The sequence below is a fragment of the Chaetura pelagica genome, unplaced genomic scaffold, assembly GCF_000747805.2.
Source record: "Chaetura pelagica isolate M959 unplaced genomic scaffold, ChaPel_1.0 scaffold65, whole genome shotgun sequence".
Lineage (NCBI taxonomy): Eukaryota > Metazoa > Chordata > Aves > Apodiformes > Apodidae > Chaetura > Chaetura pelagica.
The window spans coordinates 3,362,687-3,379,920 of record NW_009953386.1 but is presented as its reverse complement, the minus strand read 5'-3'; the positions used below and the strand labels follow the sequence as shown (position 1 = coordinate 3,379,920).

Below are 17,234 nucleotides of genomic sequence, written 5' to 3'. Positions count from 1 at the left end.
ATTTCCTTGCCTTCCCAGCAGGAACTTTCCCTCATGGAAGCTTGTTTAACCTTCTGCCCCATGAGCCTTTGTGGTCTCCAGCTTTCCTGGTGCTCGTCCTGCCTGCTGCTGACTCCCACGGGGTAGAGCATGTTATGGCTTCTTCTCTGTTTATGTTTTACAATGTAAGATTCAACATCAGAACTGTGGACTTTAGCTCTGGATGGCTTCAGTTTGGTTCCTGGTACCATTTAATGTTTTAGTAACTTGTGTGACCCATGTTTTTGCTTCTAGACCTCCAGTTTAAATCATGGTCCTTGAGAACACAGCTGAGAGCCATGGGGCACATGTGGGGTTCTGATCTGTGATGGACATCTGCTGTTGCACCTGCACCCAAGTAAGCCACAGAAGTAGCTGCAATAACCACCATATAGCATCCTAAATAGGTATGTTTGGTGGTCTGCAAAGGGGTGGCAGTGAGCTGTGGAGATCCTCTCTGCTTGCTTCTGCCTGCTGTTCTTGGACAAGTAAGCAACTGAGAACTGCTCAGGGTGGTTTTTCTTGTCTTGCCTTTTTTTCAAAGATTGGTACCCACCTCTACCATCATGACTACTGCACAGCAGCCTGTGGTGAGGTTGCAGATCGAGAGGTACCATGGAGAGTAGGTTGCTGCTTGGCTGGTTGTGCTTTCCAGCCCCAAGTCAAGATCTTACGACTTTTTTTCTGAAAAACCTCTTCTTCTGAACTATGGATTCATAACCCATTTTATTTCTGTGTTTTATGCTCTAAAAAAATGCCTCAGAGCTGCAGCCATCATCAGGATCCCCGTGTCCCTCCTGGGAGGGTGCTGGGAGGTGCATGCTCACACCTGGGTGGATTGTGATGTTTAGGAGCCCCCAAAGAGCAACATCACAGGTGGGAGCAGCAAACTTGATGCATGTAACACCTAGCACATCTACCACAGGCACACCCCAGGTATGTGTGGAGGAGATCAGGGTCTTGGTGGCTTTGTCCAAGTTGATGTGTGGTACCGCGAGAGCTGTATGTGCCTGTGAACCTAAGCAAGCATAGCAAGCCATGGTGGTACGTGGGCCCAGCAGCTCATTCTTCTGGGATACTGCGGCTCAGCCAGAGCCGATGGCTCTGCAAGATGGGATTCATGTCTGCTTGGAGAAACGGTGGGTAAACAGGGGATAAATGGTGTTTTTCAGTCCATTTCTCAGGCGTGCTGTAATTGCGTCTAGACAGGCAGTACTTGGATGGCTGCCTTGTACCTTGCAGGAGGGGCTGCTGCTCCCAGTAGGTTCTGCCAGCTCTTCTTCATCTCTAAAGGGGCTTAACTCTCCTCAGCTACAGTAGGGATGCTTTCTGGCTGTTTGGTCTGCTGGCTCATTTACAAATGGCATCCAGCATAGGGGACCTTAGGTATCCCACTCCTGCTGCCTGGAGGAGCAGAGCAAAGGTAAGCACAGGCTGCAGGACCCCTTGCTGCACCATCAGAGCAGATCTCCTGACACCAGGAATTATTTACAACCTGCAGCAGTCTCAGAACTCCCTCTTTCTCTCTGTGGGAGGGGAGCTTTCTGCATCCTCCAAAGGCTCTTCTAATGTGACTGCCATCATGTAAATGAAACCCTGTGCAATGCTCGTGGCTCTTCAACAGAGCACAGGGTCACGGTTCACCTCTCCTCTTCCAGCCAGTCATGGAGCCAGGGGAAAAAAAACAACAACAAAGATGAGAATATTGTAGAAAATTAAGGTTAGGAGGAGGCATTTCAGTTAAAATATGAGCGTGTGGATTATTCTACTGCAAATAATGAATGGTGGTTTGTGAAGCACAGGTCCTGGGGGCCTCCATAACTGTGCCTCTGGCTTGCTGTGGAGGGTGGGGGACATCAAACGGTTGCACCTTTGATTGCTTCTGTTCTTTAGCCTTTCCACCTGCCTTTGTTTTGCCAAAGTAAAACTGGGCATAGAGGTCAAGCAGTACTTGAGGGGAGAGAGAAATTGTTTTTTTTGGAATTGAGTTTTTGTAATCGTAGGTGGTTTTGTGGTGCTGGTTTGGTTTGGTTTGGTTTGGTTTTGTGTGTGGCTTTTTTGTTCCATCACAGGTAACAGTTCAAGAGGTTGCTGTCAGCTCTCTATTCTGATAGTTCAAATCTTAATTACTAGATAAAGGATATTATATATATATGTGTTATATTATATATATAGTATATATATTATATATATTATAGTGTATATATATATTATATTATATATTCTTATTTACAGAACTTTCCCCATGTCTCATAGCTGTGTGGGTACCAAAATAGTGCTTGGTCTTCTGCCACACCTCCTGCTCTTCAGCTCCTCAATCCTGAATTGCTTTGGGGATCACTGCTTGAATAACAGGTTCAAATTCAACTAAGATCAGATAGAACCTGACACCTGAGAGTTGCAAAGCCAGGGCTTGAAATAGCCCTAGTCACCCCTAAAAATATATATTTTTTACTTATGTCCACCTTTCTAGCAACTGTGTATATAGAGCAACAGAAACAGGTCTCTGGTGATCTGTATTATGAAGCATCTTAATGAGAATCACTAGAGCAGCAATCTGTGCACAGGTTGATTCACTCGACTGCCATCCCCAATATCCTGTGTGCTGGGTACCTCCCGTGCTGCCCAGCACCTTCAAGCAGATGGAGTAACACTACCCCATGCCTGCCTGGTGTTGGTGGAAAACTAACTGACCGTATTTCCAGAATTCACCTGCTGGAAGTGCTTACAGCAGCCACTGATTTCTTTCCCAGTTGCAAGTAAAATGCAAGGAATAACAAAGACCTCTTGTGGGAATGATCATTTTTGTACAGGGAAAGTCTTAAGAGGGCTACAGGTGAGAAAAGGCTTGTGGGAGGGCTATGCTCACCCAAACTTCCAATTACATCTGTGTTTTATTGGAATAATGCAGTTACAATGCAGTATGGAGAAAACCTCCCCAGGCAAACAACACGTGCTATCCATGAGCATCTCCTCCCAAAACCCATACAAACAAAGGATGAATCTAGAGCTCTACTGTGAGCACCAGAAGTGGAGAACAATGTTTTTGGCTGGATATTAGGAAAGAGAGGAAGCCTTTCCTGGACAGAGAAGCTGTGGCATGGACACAGACAGCACACACAGTTACGCCCAAAGCTGTGAAGCGAGCGCAGTAACAGCACAGCTAAGCCCAGGAGAGAGAGCTGGAGCCTCTGGTCAGGTACAGCAAGGGTTGAAAATGAGAGAAACATGCTGAGACCGTCCCAGTTCAGGTTTGTCTATACAAGGAGAAGCTCATTAGAGTGCCCTGACATGAGACTAGCTTATGTGGCACAGGAGGGCTTGTCTGGTGTTTTCATCCAGGAACTACTGCAGATGGCTTTGTAAAATGCTGCTGGGGATAGGAGGCTGTGGCAGGGCTGTATTTGGCCAGCTCCTGGAAGCTGGGATGTATGGATGCTCTGTGTGTTGACAGGCAAGGGGAGCCAGGGAGAGCCCTGTGTCTGATCCTGAGGGTCTGCATCTTTGTGACTGGGAAGGATGTTACTGAAACAGCTCTCCTCCAGGCATGGGCTGCAACAGGACTTATCACAGTGGTCAGACAGGACAAACGCTTAATTGAGCAGTGTTCCTGATGAAAAGAGGAGCATAAATGGAGATTAGTTCCAAACAGACCACAAACAAGTATTGAGGCAGGTTGCATGCTACCTGCTCTGCTGAGAAAACAGGTTTAAGTCTATTGCAGGCATGACTGAAGCTGTCCTAGGCCTTGTGTGTTATTTAGTGGCTGCAGATGGCTGGGTGTGTGGCAGATAAGTTGTGTCCAATCTATTGCTGATCCTTGGGTTAGGAAGAGAGGAGACACTGTGATAATGTTGCACTTCTCATCCCAGGTACCAGAGGGACAGTAGCCACCTCTCTGCATTGCAAGAAGCAATAAAATACAAGCAGGCAGCACAGGGGAAGGTTTCAGTTGCAACTGGAGCAATTTTCTCAGGCACTGAGACTGGCCCAGTTTCTTGGGCAAACCTTTTGATGAAGACAACAGGGATGTTGTCATTTCTCCATCAGTGCTCTACTTCTAAATTTCCTTGCCAAATTTTTGTTCTTGGCTCCTTAATCAAAGGGATCAGGATCCTTATCAAAGAGGTCATGTTCTGCCCTCTTATTAGGACTGCTGAAGGTGAGCTGGGTCCCTTCTGCAGGCTGAGCCTCCAGCAGTGGGAGGGCAAATGGGTTCCTGGCACATAGGGGAGATGGGAGATGCTGTCAGCTGGGGTCCCATGTGCTCGACAAGCCTGGCACACTGCGGTGGCTGATCCTCCACCACATGCCCAGGTCGCCTCTCTGCGCCGCTGTGCCCGGCACTGAGGAACTCACTGGCTTGCCTGGTTGTCTTTGCTCCCCAGAAATGGGAAGCACTTGTACCCTTTTAAGCAGGAGTGCTCAGTGAGGGAAGCTGGCCATGCAGGTGGGGTGCAGCCCTGCTCTTCACTCTGGTGCAGAGGATGCCAGGCAGCAGGCAGTGACCACGTCCCAGTGACCACAACCACTCGCAGCTCATCCCTCCCCGTAGCATGTGGAACAGAGGGAGGGAAGGGCCCCACACCTCACCCCTCAGCTGAGGGGTCTGTGGCAAGCTCGGGCAAGGCTGGTGCCAGCCCCGCAGTCAGCAGCAGAGGATCTTGAGGAAGGCTTTGCGGAAGTCGGTGTTGAAGGTGGTGTAGATGATGGGGTTGAGGGCACTGTTCACGTAGCCGAGCCAGGTGCTGGCGCTGTAAAGCCCCGGGGGCACGTGGCAGGAGGGGCAGTGGGCATTGAGGATGTGAATCAAGAAGAAAGGCAGCCAGCAGACTATGAATGTCCCTGCATTGAGAGAGAGAAAACAATCCATGACTTCAGAGAAGCAACTGCTTGGAAAGGGGCCTGAGGTTTGTGAACTGTTTGCTTCTGTATCTAATAGGAAACACTGAGAAGTCATCTGCATTATAACTATTTTAGCCCTAGTAGAGGATGTATGCTATGGAATTATACTCTTATTTCCTTAAGCAGGCTCCTAATTATGAAATTTGGAAAGAACTTGTGGTGGCTTATTTATCTTTAATATGTAGTTCTGAATCTCAAATTTCTGACCTGTGCACTCTGCCTTCACCCATGAATGTGTCTGCACTTGGTAAATGCTGAAGGTGGTGTTTATTCCTGGTACTGAGGGACTTGGCAAGAGCTCAGGCTCCTTGGGACCAGTAATGTAAATGGATGGATGGGCCTGGTGACAGATAATGGAAAGACTGTTTTCTTAGCTGCTTTAATCAGTTGCAACCAGGGCCGCATTATTTCCCTGATACTAGTGAGTTAATGAAGGGAAGCAGCACATCTGATGATCTTAGAAGGTGACCAAGGCACCAGCCTCCTGGCTTCTCTAAGCAGCTCTATAAACTGGCTACTCTGCTTCTCCTTGTCTCTGTTTCCTCTGGAACTGGACCTAATAATTGGACCTAAGAGTGGCTGCATGTATGGAAATTTAGGATTATTTCAGCTTAATAATGACAACAACAATAATGATGATGATAGTAATGACAATAAATAAAGGAAAAGGGAAGGCAAAGGTGTTGTTGCTCCCTCTAGCAGGGCTTGTTGCCCACCGATTTAAAACAAAAGGGCAACAAAACATAGCAAATAAAATGCTCTGAACATTTGAGAGCATTACTCTAGATGCCTAAATGCCCCATTGTTGTCTCTCCTGAGTTTGTGGAGACTTCAGTGGCAGCTGAAGTTTGAGCCTGGCTTGCATTTTTTAACACTCAATACTGTGTTAGGAGATCTCCTGCAAGTCCCAAACCATCACCCCTTGCACCCCATTAGGCAGAGTGGCCCTCACTCACCTAGGACAATAGCCAGCATCTGTGTAGCCTTCCTCTCCCGAAGCTGGATCAGGCGGGGCTGCTGCTGCGAGAGCTTCAAAGAGCTGATGGTTTTGCCATTGCTGAGTCTCCGCACCTCTAGTCCTGGCTTTGCAGTCTTTCTCCTCTCTCCCAGCCTGCTGTGTTGTGTAGTCCCTGGTGTTTTGGTAAGAGATGCCTTGTGGCAGAAGCTGCAGTATCGCTGCAGTTTGAAGACAGTCAGCAGCTTCCTTTTGGTCGACATCTCCCGGCTGGAGCATTTGAGCGGGAGACAGGGGGAAAAGGTGCCTTGGCATCTGTTTGGCAAAGCTTTTCTCTCCACGTTTTCCTGCAAAAGAGGATACCACAGAAGAACTGGTAACCATCCAAACTGTTCGCTGGGTGAAAGAATGACAAAGAAAGTTGTAGGAGTCATCCTTAACCCCACTTGCTTCTTAGGTTTGCACCATATTCTCTTGATGTCAGCTTCTTGGCTTATCAGAGGGGTGAACCAGCACAGGAGAGCTCTCTACCTCCATCCCACCAAAGAGAAGCATGAGAACAAGAAGAGCTGAAACATCTGCTCTCCTAACATTTCACTGGTATTTATGCGTTGGCCCTGCTCCCCTCAGCACCCCCAGCCTTGTTTAATGTAGCTTCATGATGAGAAAATGGGTAAAACAAGCAGATACGCATGACCAGGAGATCCCTTTTAAAACATTGTGCTGGTTCCCATGGTTGCAGATAACTCATCTAGAAAGGTCAGTGGAGCAAATGCTCCATGTACCATGAGCATTTTGACCTGTCAGACGAAGATGTTTATTTTTTTAAAATAATCTGGGTTAAAGCCTGTGAAGCCCTGAGAATGAAGCTTCAAAGAGCAAAAATCAATACATGAAGACATTAAAATCAATAAATTAAGAAATTAGCCAGACTTCTGCATGGCTGAGAAAGCTCTGAAGAAATACTGAAGTAGGCCATGTTATACTCTATTTGCTTGGTTCTAGGGGCAGTTACACAACAGGGAGTTGCCTCCTTCTAGAAGGCTGAAAAGGATTTAACTGGAGTTTCCGCATCTCAAATATCATGGCGTATGAGTGAAAGACAGGATGAAAACACACCATGTCCCTTCTTAATGCTTTTTGTTCTGTGCTTTGACCCTTTGCGGAGAAGAGATGACTCATGTCCTGTCCTTTTTGACAGCTCCTACTGCACCCATGTGAATCTTACTTGGTGTGCATAACGCGGTTTGGTGCTGGCGCTGTGGCTGCCCTGCCGGGTGAGCGTTCGCTTCTTTTGTCTTTGCCTTAGCACGAGGTAAATCCGGACGTAGAGCATCAGGGTCACCATGAAGGGGAGGTAGAAGGACACCAAAGAGGAGTAGATGATGAAACTAGGGTTGGATATGGAACAGACACTGGGATCCCCTGGGGAGGAGAGGAGAAACAGGAGCTGCTGAGATGCTTTGGTTTAGTACAAGGAGGCTCTCGTGCGCTTGCAAAGCAAGTCGAAAGGTGGCTGGGGCACAAAGGTAGCCTAAGGAGTGCAAGTATGTCCCATCTCTGTTGTTGCAAAATGATGCTGTGGCCTATCCACTCAGCTACCTGATGCTTAAAATGGACTCTACCTAGGGCCATCTAGCATGAACCAGCATGCTTCTGCCTGCTTTTTTGACCAACAGCTCTACACTCTTCTCTCATGTCTATTCCCATTCTTTTTCAGAGGATCCTTTCTCCTTTCATCCTTTCTCCTGTACCTCTGACATCCTCTAAGCTGTCTAGGTGGAGAGGTGTGTACTTCACCCTCATCTGTCTGGACCAGGCAGTGGGGGACAGCAGCACCTCCCACTCCCATCCCCTTCTCGCCTCAAGCATGGCAGAGGATGGATGGGGAAAAGAGGACTTCTGCCTGTGGCTTACTAAGGGGGAAGGCTTCCCTTCTCCTCTGTCTCCAGGAAGAATGAGCTGAGGGGAAGTAAAAAGTCCAACCTGCTTCCAAGGAGGAGGATAAATTGTTTTGTTCTCCTCAAGGGATTAGGTGAGGAAGCAGACAGTCAGTTGGATGGGAAGCAGGTTTCTCACAAGCAGTGCCAATATGCAATCTTTGCTGTTAGAAATGTGTCCTGAATCAGATATAAAACTGTATGTCTGGACCTGTTGATATTGGCAGGATGCAGGAAGTCTGATGTGTGTGTGTTGGACAAGCTGCACGTCTGGAGATTTGCTCTGTGTGCACAGAGTGATTGTTTTGGGGGATCTGTAGACCTGGACACCTTGACAGGCAATGATTTGGCAGTAAAGCAGGCAAGTCTGTCCTCAGAGCAATGGTGTCTGCCTGAGCAAATGACGAGTCTACAGACAAGAGCACATCTGTTTTCCAGCACTGGAGATGTTTCTCACTCTTTGTAGTGTGCTTTTCCAGTTCCCTAACATTTCCTGTAACTTGGGAAGACTGCAGGACCCATGTTAAATGACCTGCCCATATACAGGGCAGCTGCACTTCCAACCCCTCCCTGCATGCTATTGTTTGGAATGTCACCTACCTGTAGTATTGAAGCCAAAGAGCAGAGGACATGACACGGCGAACGCCAGCATCCAGACCACCACGATCATGAGAGAGACTCTCCTGCAGGAGCTCTGCCCAGTGCTGTACTGGTACTGAACTGGTTTCACCACTGCAGTATATCTGGGGACCAAACCAGCTCCAGGAAGAGAGAGTTAAGAATGGAAGGAGGAAAAGGACCAGGTTTTAAAAGGAAAAAGGAAAGCCACAAAGGGAACATGATGGTGAAGGTGGTGAAGAAATGGAAGAGGAATGGAGAGAAGATCAGATAATATGATCACAAATTTGTAGAAATGGTAAGTGGGGCATTGGGAGGCAGGAATAGAGGAAAGCAGAATTAGTTGGCAGCACTGCACAGAAACGTTCTGCAGAACTGCTAGCATTGTGACACTACAAGTTTTGGGATACCAGATGGCTCTAGAAACCCCAGGAAACCCCTCTCCTTCAAGCACTAAGGTTATACAGGCAGTACTGGGAAAGAGCAGCCTCTGGAGCAAGCACTGCCTGCTATACTTGGTGCCTCAGCTGCCCATTCTGGTGTCAGCCCCACTGACAGCCTCAGCATTTCCCACGGGTGGATGTCCAGGTTCTTTAGCTGCCAGGGTGCCCCAGGGGATGCAGCTCAGAAAACTAGGATTTGGAAGGCACAGGAGTCTTGTCTTCAGGATAGCCCGGGAGCTACTCCTTGTGGACAGAGAGAGAGAAAATGAAATGGGGATGAAGATTCCCCTGGAGAAACACCGGACCTCTCCAGCATTGAGAGCTACTTCATGTGATTACACTTGAACCACATATTACCAAGGTACAGCATGCAGTGTTTTTTCCTTCCCCTACCCCTCAGTCCTCACAGCACCACTTGTGCCGAGGTCTTGGCTCCCAGCCCTCAGCATTGCTTAAAATAGGCTCAGCTTTAAGATGCAGAAAAGCAGGGCAAGGCTGAAGATTACACAGCAATATTCTTCACCCCTCCCTATATGACAGGATTGTGTTTATTAAAACTTCATGTGTGAGGTCTCCAGAAGGAGAAACCTTCTTTGAGACTCAATAGGAATTAGATGACCAATTCCAGTTCCTGCCTTCAAAAAGCATAATGATGTGGTCAGCTACCTGCTGGTGACATTTTCTAGTTTGTTCCTCTCTGCCTTTAAGTGCAGGTATCTTCTAGCACACGGTGGGCAGAGCTATAGTAACAGCAGCAGTGGCAGTGAAGGACTTACAGGGAGGTTTGTGTTCCTGAAGACACTGATACTGCCTCTGCAAATCCCACTTCCTTCTCCCTGCCACGCTGGGGTGTAGGGCCACCCCCCATCTGCAGACTGTCCCCTGGATGCTGTTGGTTCTCACCTGTCAATGCTGATAGCACAGAGGTTTAAAATGCTGGCTGTACACATCATCACGTCCATGGTGACGAAGATATCGCAACAGATGCGGCTGAAAGTCCAGACTCCTCCAGTCACCTGCACCAGCAACCACAAAACTGTCAGACTTGTTCTGCACCAAGTTTAAGTTATATATAAGGAGGTGCTCTCCTCCAGGTATCCCAACAGGTAGATGAGTTCATGTCCACCGTGATGTGCAGAGGGAAACTGAGGCACCTATGTTGCATGCAAGATAACACAGCAGTAGGAGATAGAGAAGGAGCCATGCCTTGATTTCAAAATCCTTAAGTTATTCTTAAAGAGAGGGAGGCAGGGTGAAGAAATAGGTAGCAGCTATCCCTTCCCTCAAAGCCTAGAATGATAAATCAATTTAAATTTGATATCACTGTATATATCCTTTGATTAAGGATTAGCTGAGAAAATCTAAGGGCTGAAAGAGTTTCTCAGCTTAGCTGCTGGAGCTCTCCCGCAGGCAGTGAGCTGGAAAAGTGCTGCAAATTTCATGCATTTAACTATGAAACAGAGACCTGAGACCCAAGATCTGAGGCTTCTCTAAAACCTTATGTGGATCCTTATCTCAGTTAGATTTTAATTATTAGATTTGAGTGAGAAGTCGCAAGCTATTCAGATAAAGGGTTTTTGTTTGCTCCCATGTTGAGCTTTTCTTCTGTTTGTTTTTAATTTTTAATCTGAAGTCTGTAATAGTGTGTAATCTGTGGCCAACATCTGTGATGGAGAAATGCTGGTTTTGGCCCAGCCATCAAGCTCTTGACCATGACCTTTTCAGCTGACAACAATATGCTCAAAGAACTGTGTGGCATTGCTTTCCTTGGGCTGGGATGATAACCTGACTCTGAGTGAGGTGGTCTGCTGCAGCACACACTCCTTGTAGGAGATGAACAAGGAGGCAGCCTGCCCTCCGACAGATAAACCTGCTGGATGAGTACAGCAAGCAAATCTAATGCTGTGCTGGCTGGGGAAGTGGGATAGCAAGAGGTAGGAAATTCCTTGTTTGGAGAGAGCCTGGATTTTAGCCTTCAACTCTTTAGATCCTGCTGGTTCAGCTGGATCCTAGGAAGCTACCAGAAACTGACACGAGTTTCTGGTTTCTCTGCTGACATTTAGACCACTGCATCTGGTTTTGGGGCCCCAGTACAGGAAAAAAAACATTGATAAACAGGAGTGAGTCCAGTGGAGGGCCACCAAGTCCCTGGAAGCTAGAGCACTTGACTGGCGAGCAGCAACTAAGCAAACAGGGCCTGTTCAGCCTGGGGTAGAGATGACTTTTGGGAGAGTGCAAACAGCAGTTCTCTACTGCCTAGTGGGAAGTTATTAAGAAAGCTGGATCCAGGTTACTAAGGAGATGGAGCCAGGTTTCTCACAGCAGTGTGTGGTGGGGGAACAAGAGGCAACAGGCAGAAGTTGAAAGAAGGAAGGTGCAAACTGGTTATGAAGGTGAACTTTCTGAGCATGAGGGCAGTGAGGCAGTGGAGCTGTCTGCTTGGTGAGTCTGTGCAGGTTCCATGCTTGGAGGTTTTCAAGAACCACTCAAAACCACCCATCCCAGATCAGGCTGGAGAGGGTGCCAAAAATAGTCCTGACTTCTAAGACAGTGGGTCAACCCTGCAGGAAGTGTCAATGCCTGGGAAGGACACAGCTCCTTGCAGAGAGAAGTGCTTGTACAAACAGAGGATTCACTCTGTGCAAGTTGTTTTCAGAGTAGTTAAAGAAATAGTCCTAATAAATGTAAATGGTTTTGACCATGCCAGCATTCCCTCACACAGGCACAGAAACTTGCTGAGATGAGCTATGCCTTTAGGGTGTTCTCTCCTGGACCCGACTGCCATGTGTCAGAAGTCAGGTACTGAAGGAGGCAGTCTTCCTTTAGACCCCTTGACCCTCAGTCAATGCAGAGGAGAGAAATGGGAATTGGGTTGCAGAATGCAGTAGGAAACAGTGCTTTCATCTTGTTTTCTTTTTTAAAAATTAAGCAGAGAAAAAAAACCCCACACAAACCCTTAGAGCTTTTCTTAATGATTAAGTGGCCAAGACGACACGCAAACTGAAGGCTGTCCCTCTGACAATAGGGTGATTCAGTTTAATAGGTATATTCAGTTTTCAAAGAAACCCCACATGGGTTTAGCTTTAGTAGCAAATTTTGGATCCGCTTGACCACCTCAAAACATATGGAAAAAAAATTATTATAAATGCTGGGAGCCTTTGCAGTGGGACCCAGTAAGGGGTCTTTCTGTAGTCTGAGTCAAAATGCAGTGCTGGGTCTGTGATCTGTAGAGTCTGGAGAATATTTCACCAGGAGCTGGTGCCAGGTGTTTGCATGAAAGCCAGCTGCTGCTAGCCCAGCAGATGTGCAAGCACTTATCTGAGGGAGTTTCCAAGGTCCTGAGCACATTCAAACACTAAGTCCAAGAATGTGAACCATTGAAACTGAAGAAGGTTGTGGTGGGAATGGCTCTGAAGTGAACCCTCTTAGGATGTTGCATTCAGATCACACTGCCTGCATACTAAGATGGAGCTTGTCATAAGAGGATGCTTGACTGATTAAAACGTTTGGATTTAAAACCCACCCTTACTTCCACCAATCACAGCTTCTAAAATGGGGAGTAGCTCTGCTGAAGTTGGTGAAGCCATTAATATTTACCTGTGGGGTATGCAAACATGGAATTTATTCCAGAATTTACAAATGAAGAAGAACCTTTTTATTATAGGCCTTGTTCATAATTTTTAAAATTCTATTTCTGCTCTTCCTTTTATTGCTCTGTTCTGCTCATCTTTGCTTTATCAGCTGGAACTTGCCAGTGTCATTTTTGATTTTCATGTGCTGGCAAGGTACCTATTCTTTATCCCTCTGGTGCCTTTTGTCCAGGAATCTCAAAGCACATCACAGGTATTAATTGAATGAATCCTCACAACTGCCTGGGTGAGGTGGATGGTCAAATATTATTCTCCTGCAGCTGATGAGAGCAAGCCACAGAGACATGAGCTGATATAATCTCTCATTACCACTCAGTGTGTGTGTAGCAGAAGTGGGAATAGAGTTCAGGATGAAATCCTGGCTCTGACAAAGAATGTCAAAGACTTTTCAGGTCAGGTTCTCACCTCATCTTTCTTGATGACCAGTCTACTTTATCCACAAAGTTGGCATGTTATTAACTTTCTAACCCTATAGAAAGCCTTCCAGTTTTGTTTTTTTTTTAAAAATAAATCGTTGTGCATTCATAAACTTATGCAAATCCATCACTCTCCTGAATCCTTAAAAATAACCAAAATAATCCCTGTAAATCAGCCACATGTGATGATGCTGTAAGGAGGAGTACACGGACTGAAAAGTAGGAACATGAAGTTGCATCAGGTGATGACAGGCGTGTAGGTAGTGGTGCATCTAAGCATGCTCATGGAGGTGTTTTGTGTTCAAAAGAGTGTTCTTGGGGATGCTGTTACCTCCCTGTGGCTGTGAAATGGCTGCTGATGTTTCTGCCCAGCAGGAGTAACTAAGAGCATGCATGCGGGCAGGCCCAAGTGGTAAACTGCAGAGCTGCAGTAATTGAGTTGTCTGTCCTCCCTTTGACTGTCATCTGGTGAGCTCCTTGAGCTCAGAGAGCAGTTGTAGGTCTCACTGCTCCGGTGTGAGAGCCACAGAACAGGAGACAGAGTCATTCACAAACTGAACAGAGCTGCAGGCTGCACCTCAGTGACAATCACCTTCTGAAGCTTTTTTCTCTTTGGAGGTAGAACTGGGTATTGTGGGAAAACTGAGAAGGATGCTCCAGGACATAATGCTACATTTCCTCTATTTATACAATTACTATCATAGAATAATTTTGTTTGGAAAAGACCTTTAAGATCATTGAGTCCAACTATTAATCTAGCACTGCCAAGTCCACCACTAGCCATGTTCCTAAGCACCACATCTACACATATTTTAAATATCTCCAGGGATGGTGATGCCACCACTTCCCTGGGCAGCTTGTTCCAGTGCCTGACAACCCTTTAAGTAAATAAATTATTCCTAATATCCAACCTACAACTCCCTTGGCACAACTTTAAGCCATTTACTCTGGTTCTATTGCTTATTACTTTGGAGAAGAGATGAACCCCCACTTTGCTAGACCCTCCTTTCAGGCAGTTGTAGAGAGTGATAAGGTCTCCCGTCAATCTCCTCTTCTCCAGGCTAAACAGCTCCAGTTCCCTAAGCTGCTCCTCGTAAGATTTGTGCTCCAGACCCTTCATCACCTTCATTGCCCTTCTCTGGAAACACTTCAGCATAACCTATAAGGCATGATGGTGTTCAATGCCATCAGTCCCCAGTGAGCAGGATATTCTAATGCCACTGTCTTACAAACTTTGGTGAGCTTCAGTAGTCATGCCAGCCACAGGATCAGAGGTGAGTAAAGAACTGAGGTAACAGTACTTGTGTGTTAGACCTACCTGTTGACCCCAGAAGATTGCTAGACACAGTGCTGAATAGCATTCTTGTGCCAGAAACTTCATCAGGTGGAGATGAGGATTCTGAGGTTATAAAATGTTCCCACTGATGCTCTGTCACAGCCTTCCCAAAAGACTTATCAGACAGAGACAGTTCTGGTCTGCATGATTGATAAAACGACAAATTTTCTGGAGAAGATCCAGGCCACAAATGGCTATAAAAATTGAGTGCAAAGCACAAAGTTCACAAGTGACATTTAAAGTTGAGGTATTCGTCCAACTTTAACTTCTCCATAAATAAAGGACAGGTCTCAGATGTCCATTTTGGCAAATGCTCAGTCAATAAATAGGTATTGTGCACAGTTCTGGGGACTGAATGATTTCTTGACAATTTCCAGGCCCATAATGTGCTAAGGCATGATGTCATTTCCCCTTCTTTGGTAGCATCGCTGATCCATAAACATCAGCACACATCTAAATGACTTTGGGGCATTTTGGGCTGTTCTTTAGAATCTAAGTTTTGCTGGAGTCCTACAGCCTAGCTCTCCAGGAGATACTGTGCAATGCTGGGCGTGGTAGATTTGGTTTTGGGTGTGTGTGGGTTCTTCTCCCTGTTGTTCTGGTGACCCTTGTATCAGCTACTTTGATCACCCAAGCTCCACTGATGGAAATTAATCTTGAATGGGTCAACAAACACAACCGGGGAACAGACCTACTGTCATGCTCACAAATCATGACCACAGAACTGCAGGGCTGCTTCACAGATGTGTCTCAGTCCCACCCTGTCCACAGTCAGAGCAAGTGTGAAGTCTTTTTCTAATGCAAAGCACACTGTGATTTCATTAAAGATCGGAATATGCTTGAGGTGATGGACTACTCCATTCTTAAATAAAATTTGACTTTTAATATTTTTTTACTTTGTAATCAAATCACAGACTCTAATTCTGCCTTGCTGGGATGGCTTCTGCCCCCCACATTATTTATACTTGGCTTTTTAATAATTTGATGTAACACAACTGAGCTGTAGACATCCTGCAGGCCAGCTCCAGGGCCACTCCACACAGATTAGTCTAAATGTTGCTGCTGATTTCATTAGGAACATGATAACACATGCACTATCATGGTGCTCTCTTTGTTCTTTCACTCCACGGTGATGCCATACATAAATAATCAACCATCAGTGCCCTTATTGATAATCTTTATACACAGAGCAGCCCTTACTTTCTCCTAACTGTAGCCTTGCTGAGACTGCAGTGGGCACAGTTTGGGAGAGTGGCTTGGTGTAACAGAAGGGCAAAGCCTGGACTGGGCACCAGAACTTAGAGCTGTGTTACCTACTTAGCATGCACTGGTGGCAGAGGAGGGTTGCAGGCCACTGCCAGTCCCCTGCTACTTGATCCAACCTTCTTGTACCTGAATGGTAGGTCTGGCATCTGCTGGTGTTGTCCCGTCCTACTTTCTGTTCACGCACCGTGCAGTCCATATGCACAAGTCAACATGTCTCTCTGCATCTGCTTTGTTTTGTGGGAAGATGAGCCAAAGATGGACAGCTGCCAGCAGAGCGTTTACCCTGCCCTTCAGCCTGATCACGGCTTGTCCCTTACAGTAAGAGCATGAGGCTTCAGCAAGCTCATGGCTCAGGCTTCTACTCTCTTTGTCAGCATGAGGACAGGGTACTGGGACTCACCTGAAAGCTCACAGCTGATAAATGTTCACACTAATTTTTCTAGACATACCATTTTTATTATATTTTTTTGTGTGTGTGAATTAGTGTAAAATGCTGAAGAGAACAGATAAAAAAGTCAGCTGTAGCATACTTCCATGTATTTAGTAACAATATTTTCCTCAGGGAAAATGGCTTCAGGATATTGCTGCAGCGTGGGAGGATTTGGTTTCCATCTTTGCTGCCCTATATCTGATAATGTTGTCCATACTGTGCACAGTGACACCAGTATACTTTTATCCCAGCCAATATGCAAAGATCAGGGAAATGGAGGGTAAGACCCCGAGGGCTTGATAAGTCCTTTAAAATTATCATGAAAAATGCTCACATAACTTCAAGAGATTTTGGAGCATGTTTTTCAGCTTTATCTCTTTGTCAGCCTGGTTGGGGAATGTTGCTTGGAGCTGACCTAACATCAGGGATATTAAGGCTCCTAAACTTCGCAGGAGACCAGGATTTGACTGCCCTTGCTTGTTTTCTGGCCAGCCAGAGTAGGGATTGATCTGAACTCCTAAGATGAGTTCCTATAAGGTATTCCCACCCTATTGATTCCCTCACTGGCAACCCTTCTGGCTGATGGAGTCAGCTTCAAGGACGCTCAGATGAAAGTGGTATTAGCACATCAGAACCCACAGTCTACATTACTGGCTGTAGCCCAGCTGCCATCCAAGCTCAAAGAGGCTGTGCTCAGCCAGGAAGAGCAAGGATCAGAGCACCTGCCGACAGGTGGGACTGTGGTGTGTTTGTCCAGTCCTTGTGAGGGCCACCCGTGTGATACTGCAGGCTGCCATCCACCCCACAAGTGCCCCAGAGCTAACTGGGGGGCTAAAATGTGAATGGACATTATCTGTACCAGAGCTGGCCTGTTCTGAGAGGGTGCACTAATGCTGGGGAACTTGTACCGTGGTCATATCTGTTCAATCTTTCCTAAGATGTACTCACCTCCAGGTACACCCCCCAGGGCATCACCAAAGTAGCCACCAGCAAGTCTGCCACTGCCAGGCTCACAACCAGGTAGTTCGTTGTGGTTTGCAAGGTACGTTCCCTCAGCACGGCCAAGCAGACCAGCACATTCCCAAAGATGATGGCCAAAATCAAGACGCAGTAGCAGAGGGCATAGTAGGCATGTGAGTGTGGCAGGCCTGGCTCTGTAGAGTTGTCTGCCCCACAGGGAATGGATTCAGTGGTGTTAGAATGACTGCTGGTTCTTGTGAAGTGGGCCATGGGGATGCTGCTGCAAAGAGAGGGAAA

General features: G+C 46.6%; 1 protein-coding gene across 1 annotated transcript; it reads right to left on the bottom strand.

The window, feature by feature from the left end:
• Positions 1-4,666: 4,666 nt before the first annotated feature.
• DRD3 (dopamine receptor D3) lies at positions 4,667-17,207 on the bottom strand. Its single transcript, XM_009998232.1, has 6 exons — positions 16,926-17,207; positions 9,783-9,895; positions 8,419-8,561; positions 7,107-7,303; positions 5,880-6,225; positions 4,667-4,863 (listed from the first exon to the last, which is right to left on the bottom strand). The coding sequence occupies exons 1-6, from the start codon at positions 17,205-17,207 to the stop codon at positions 4,667-4,669; spliced, it is 1,278 nt and encodes a 425-aa protein (XP_009996534.1).
• Positions 17,208-17,234: the final 27 nt, after the last annotated feature.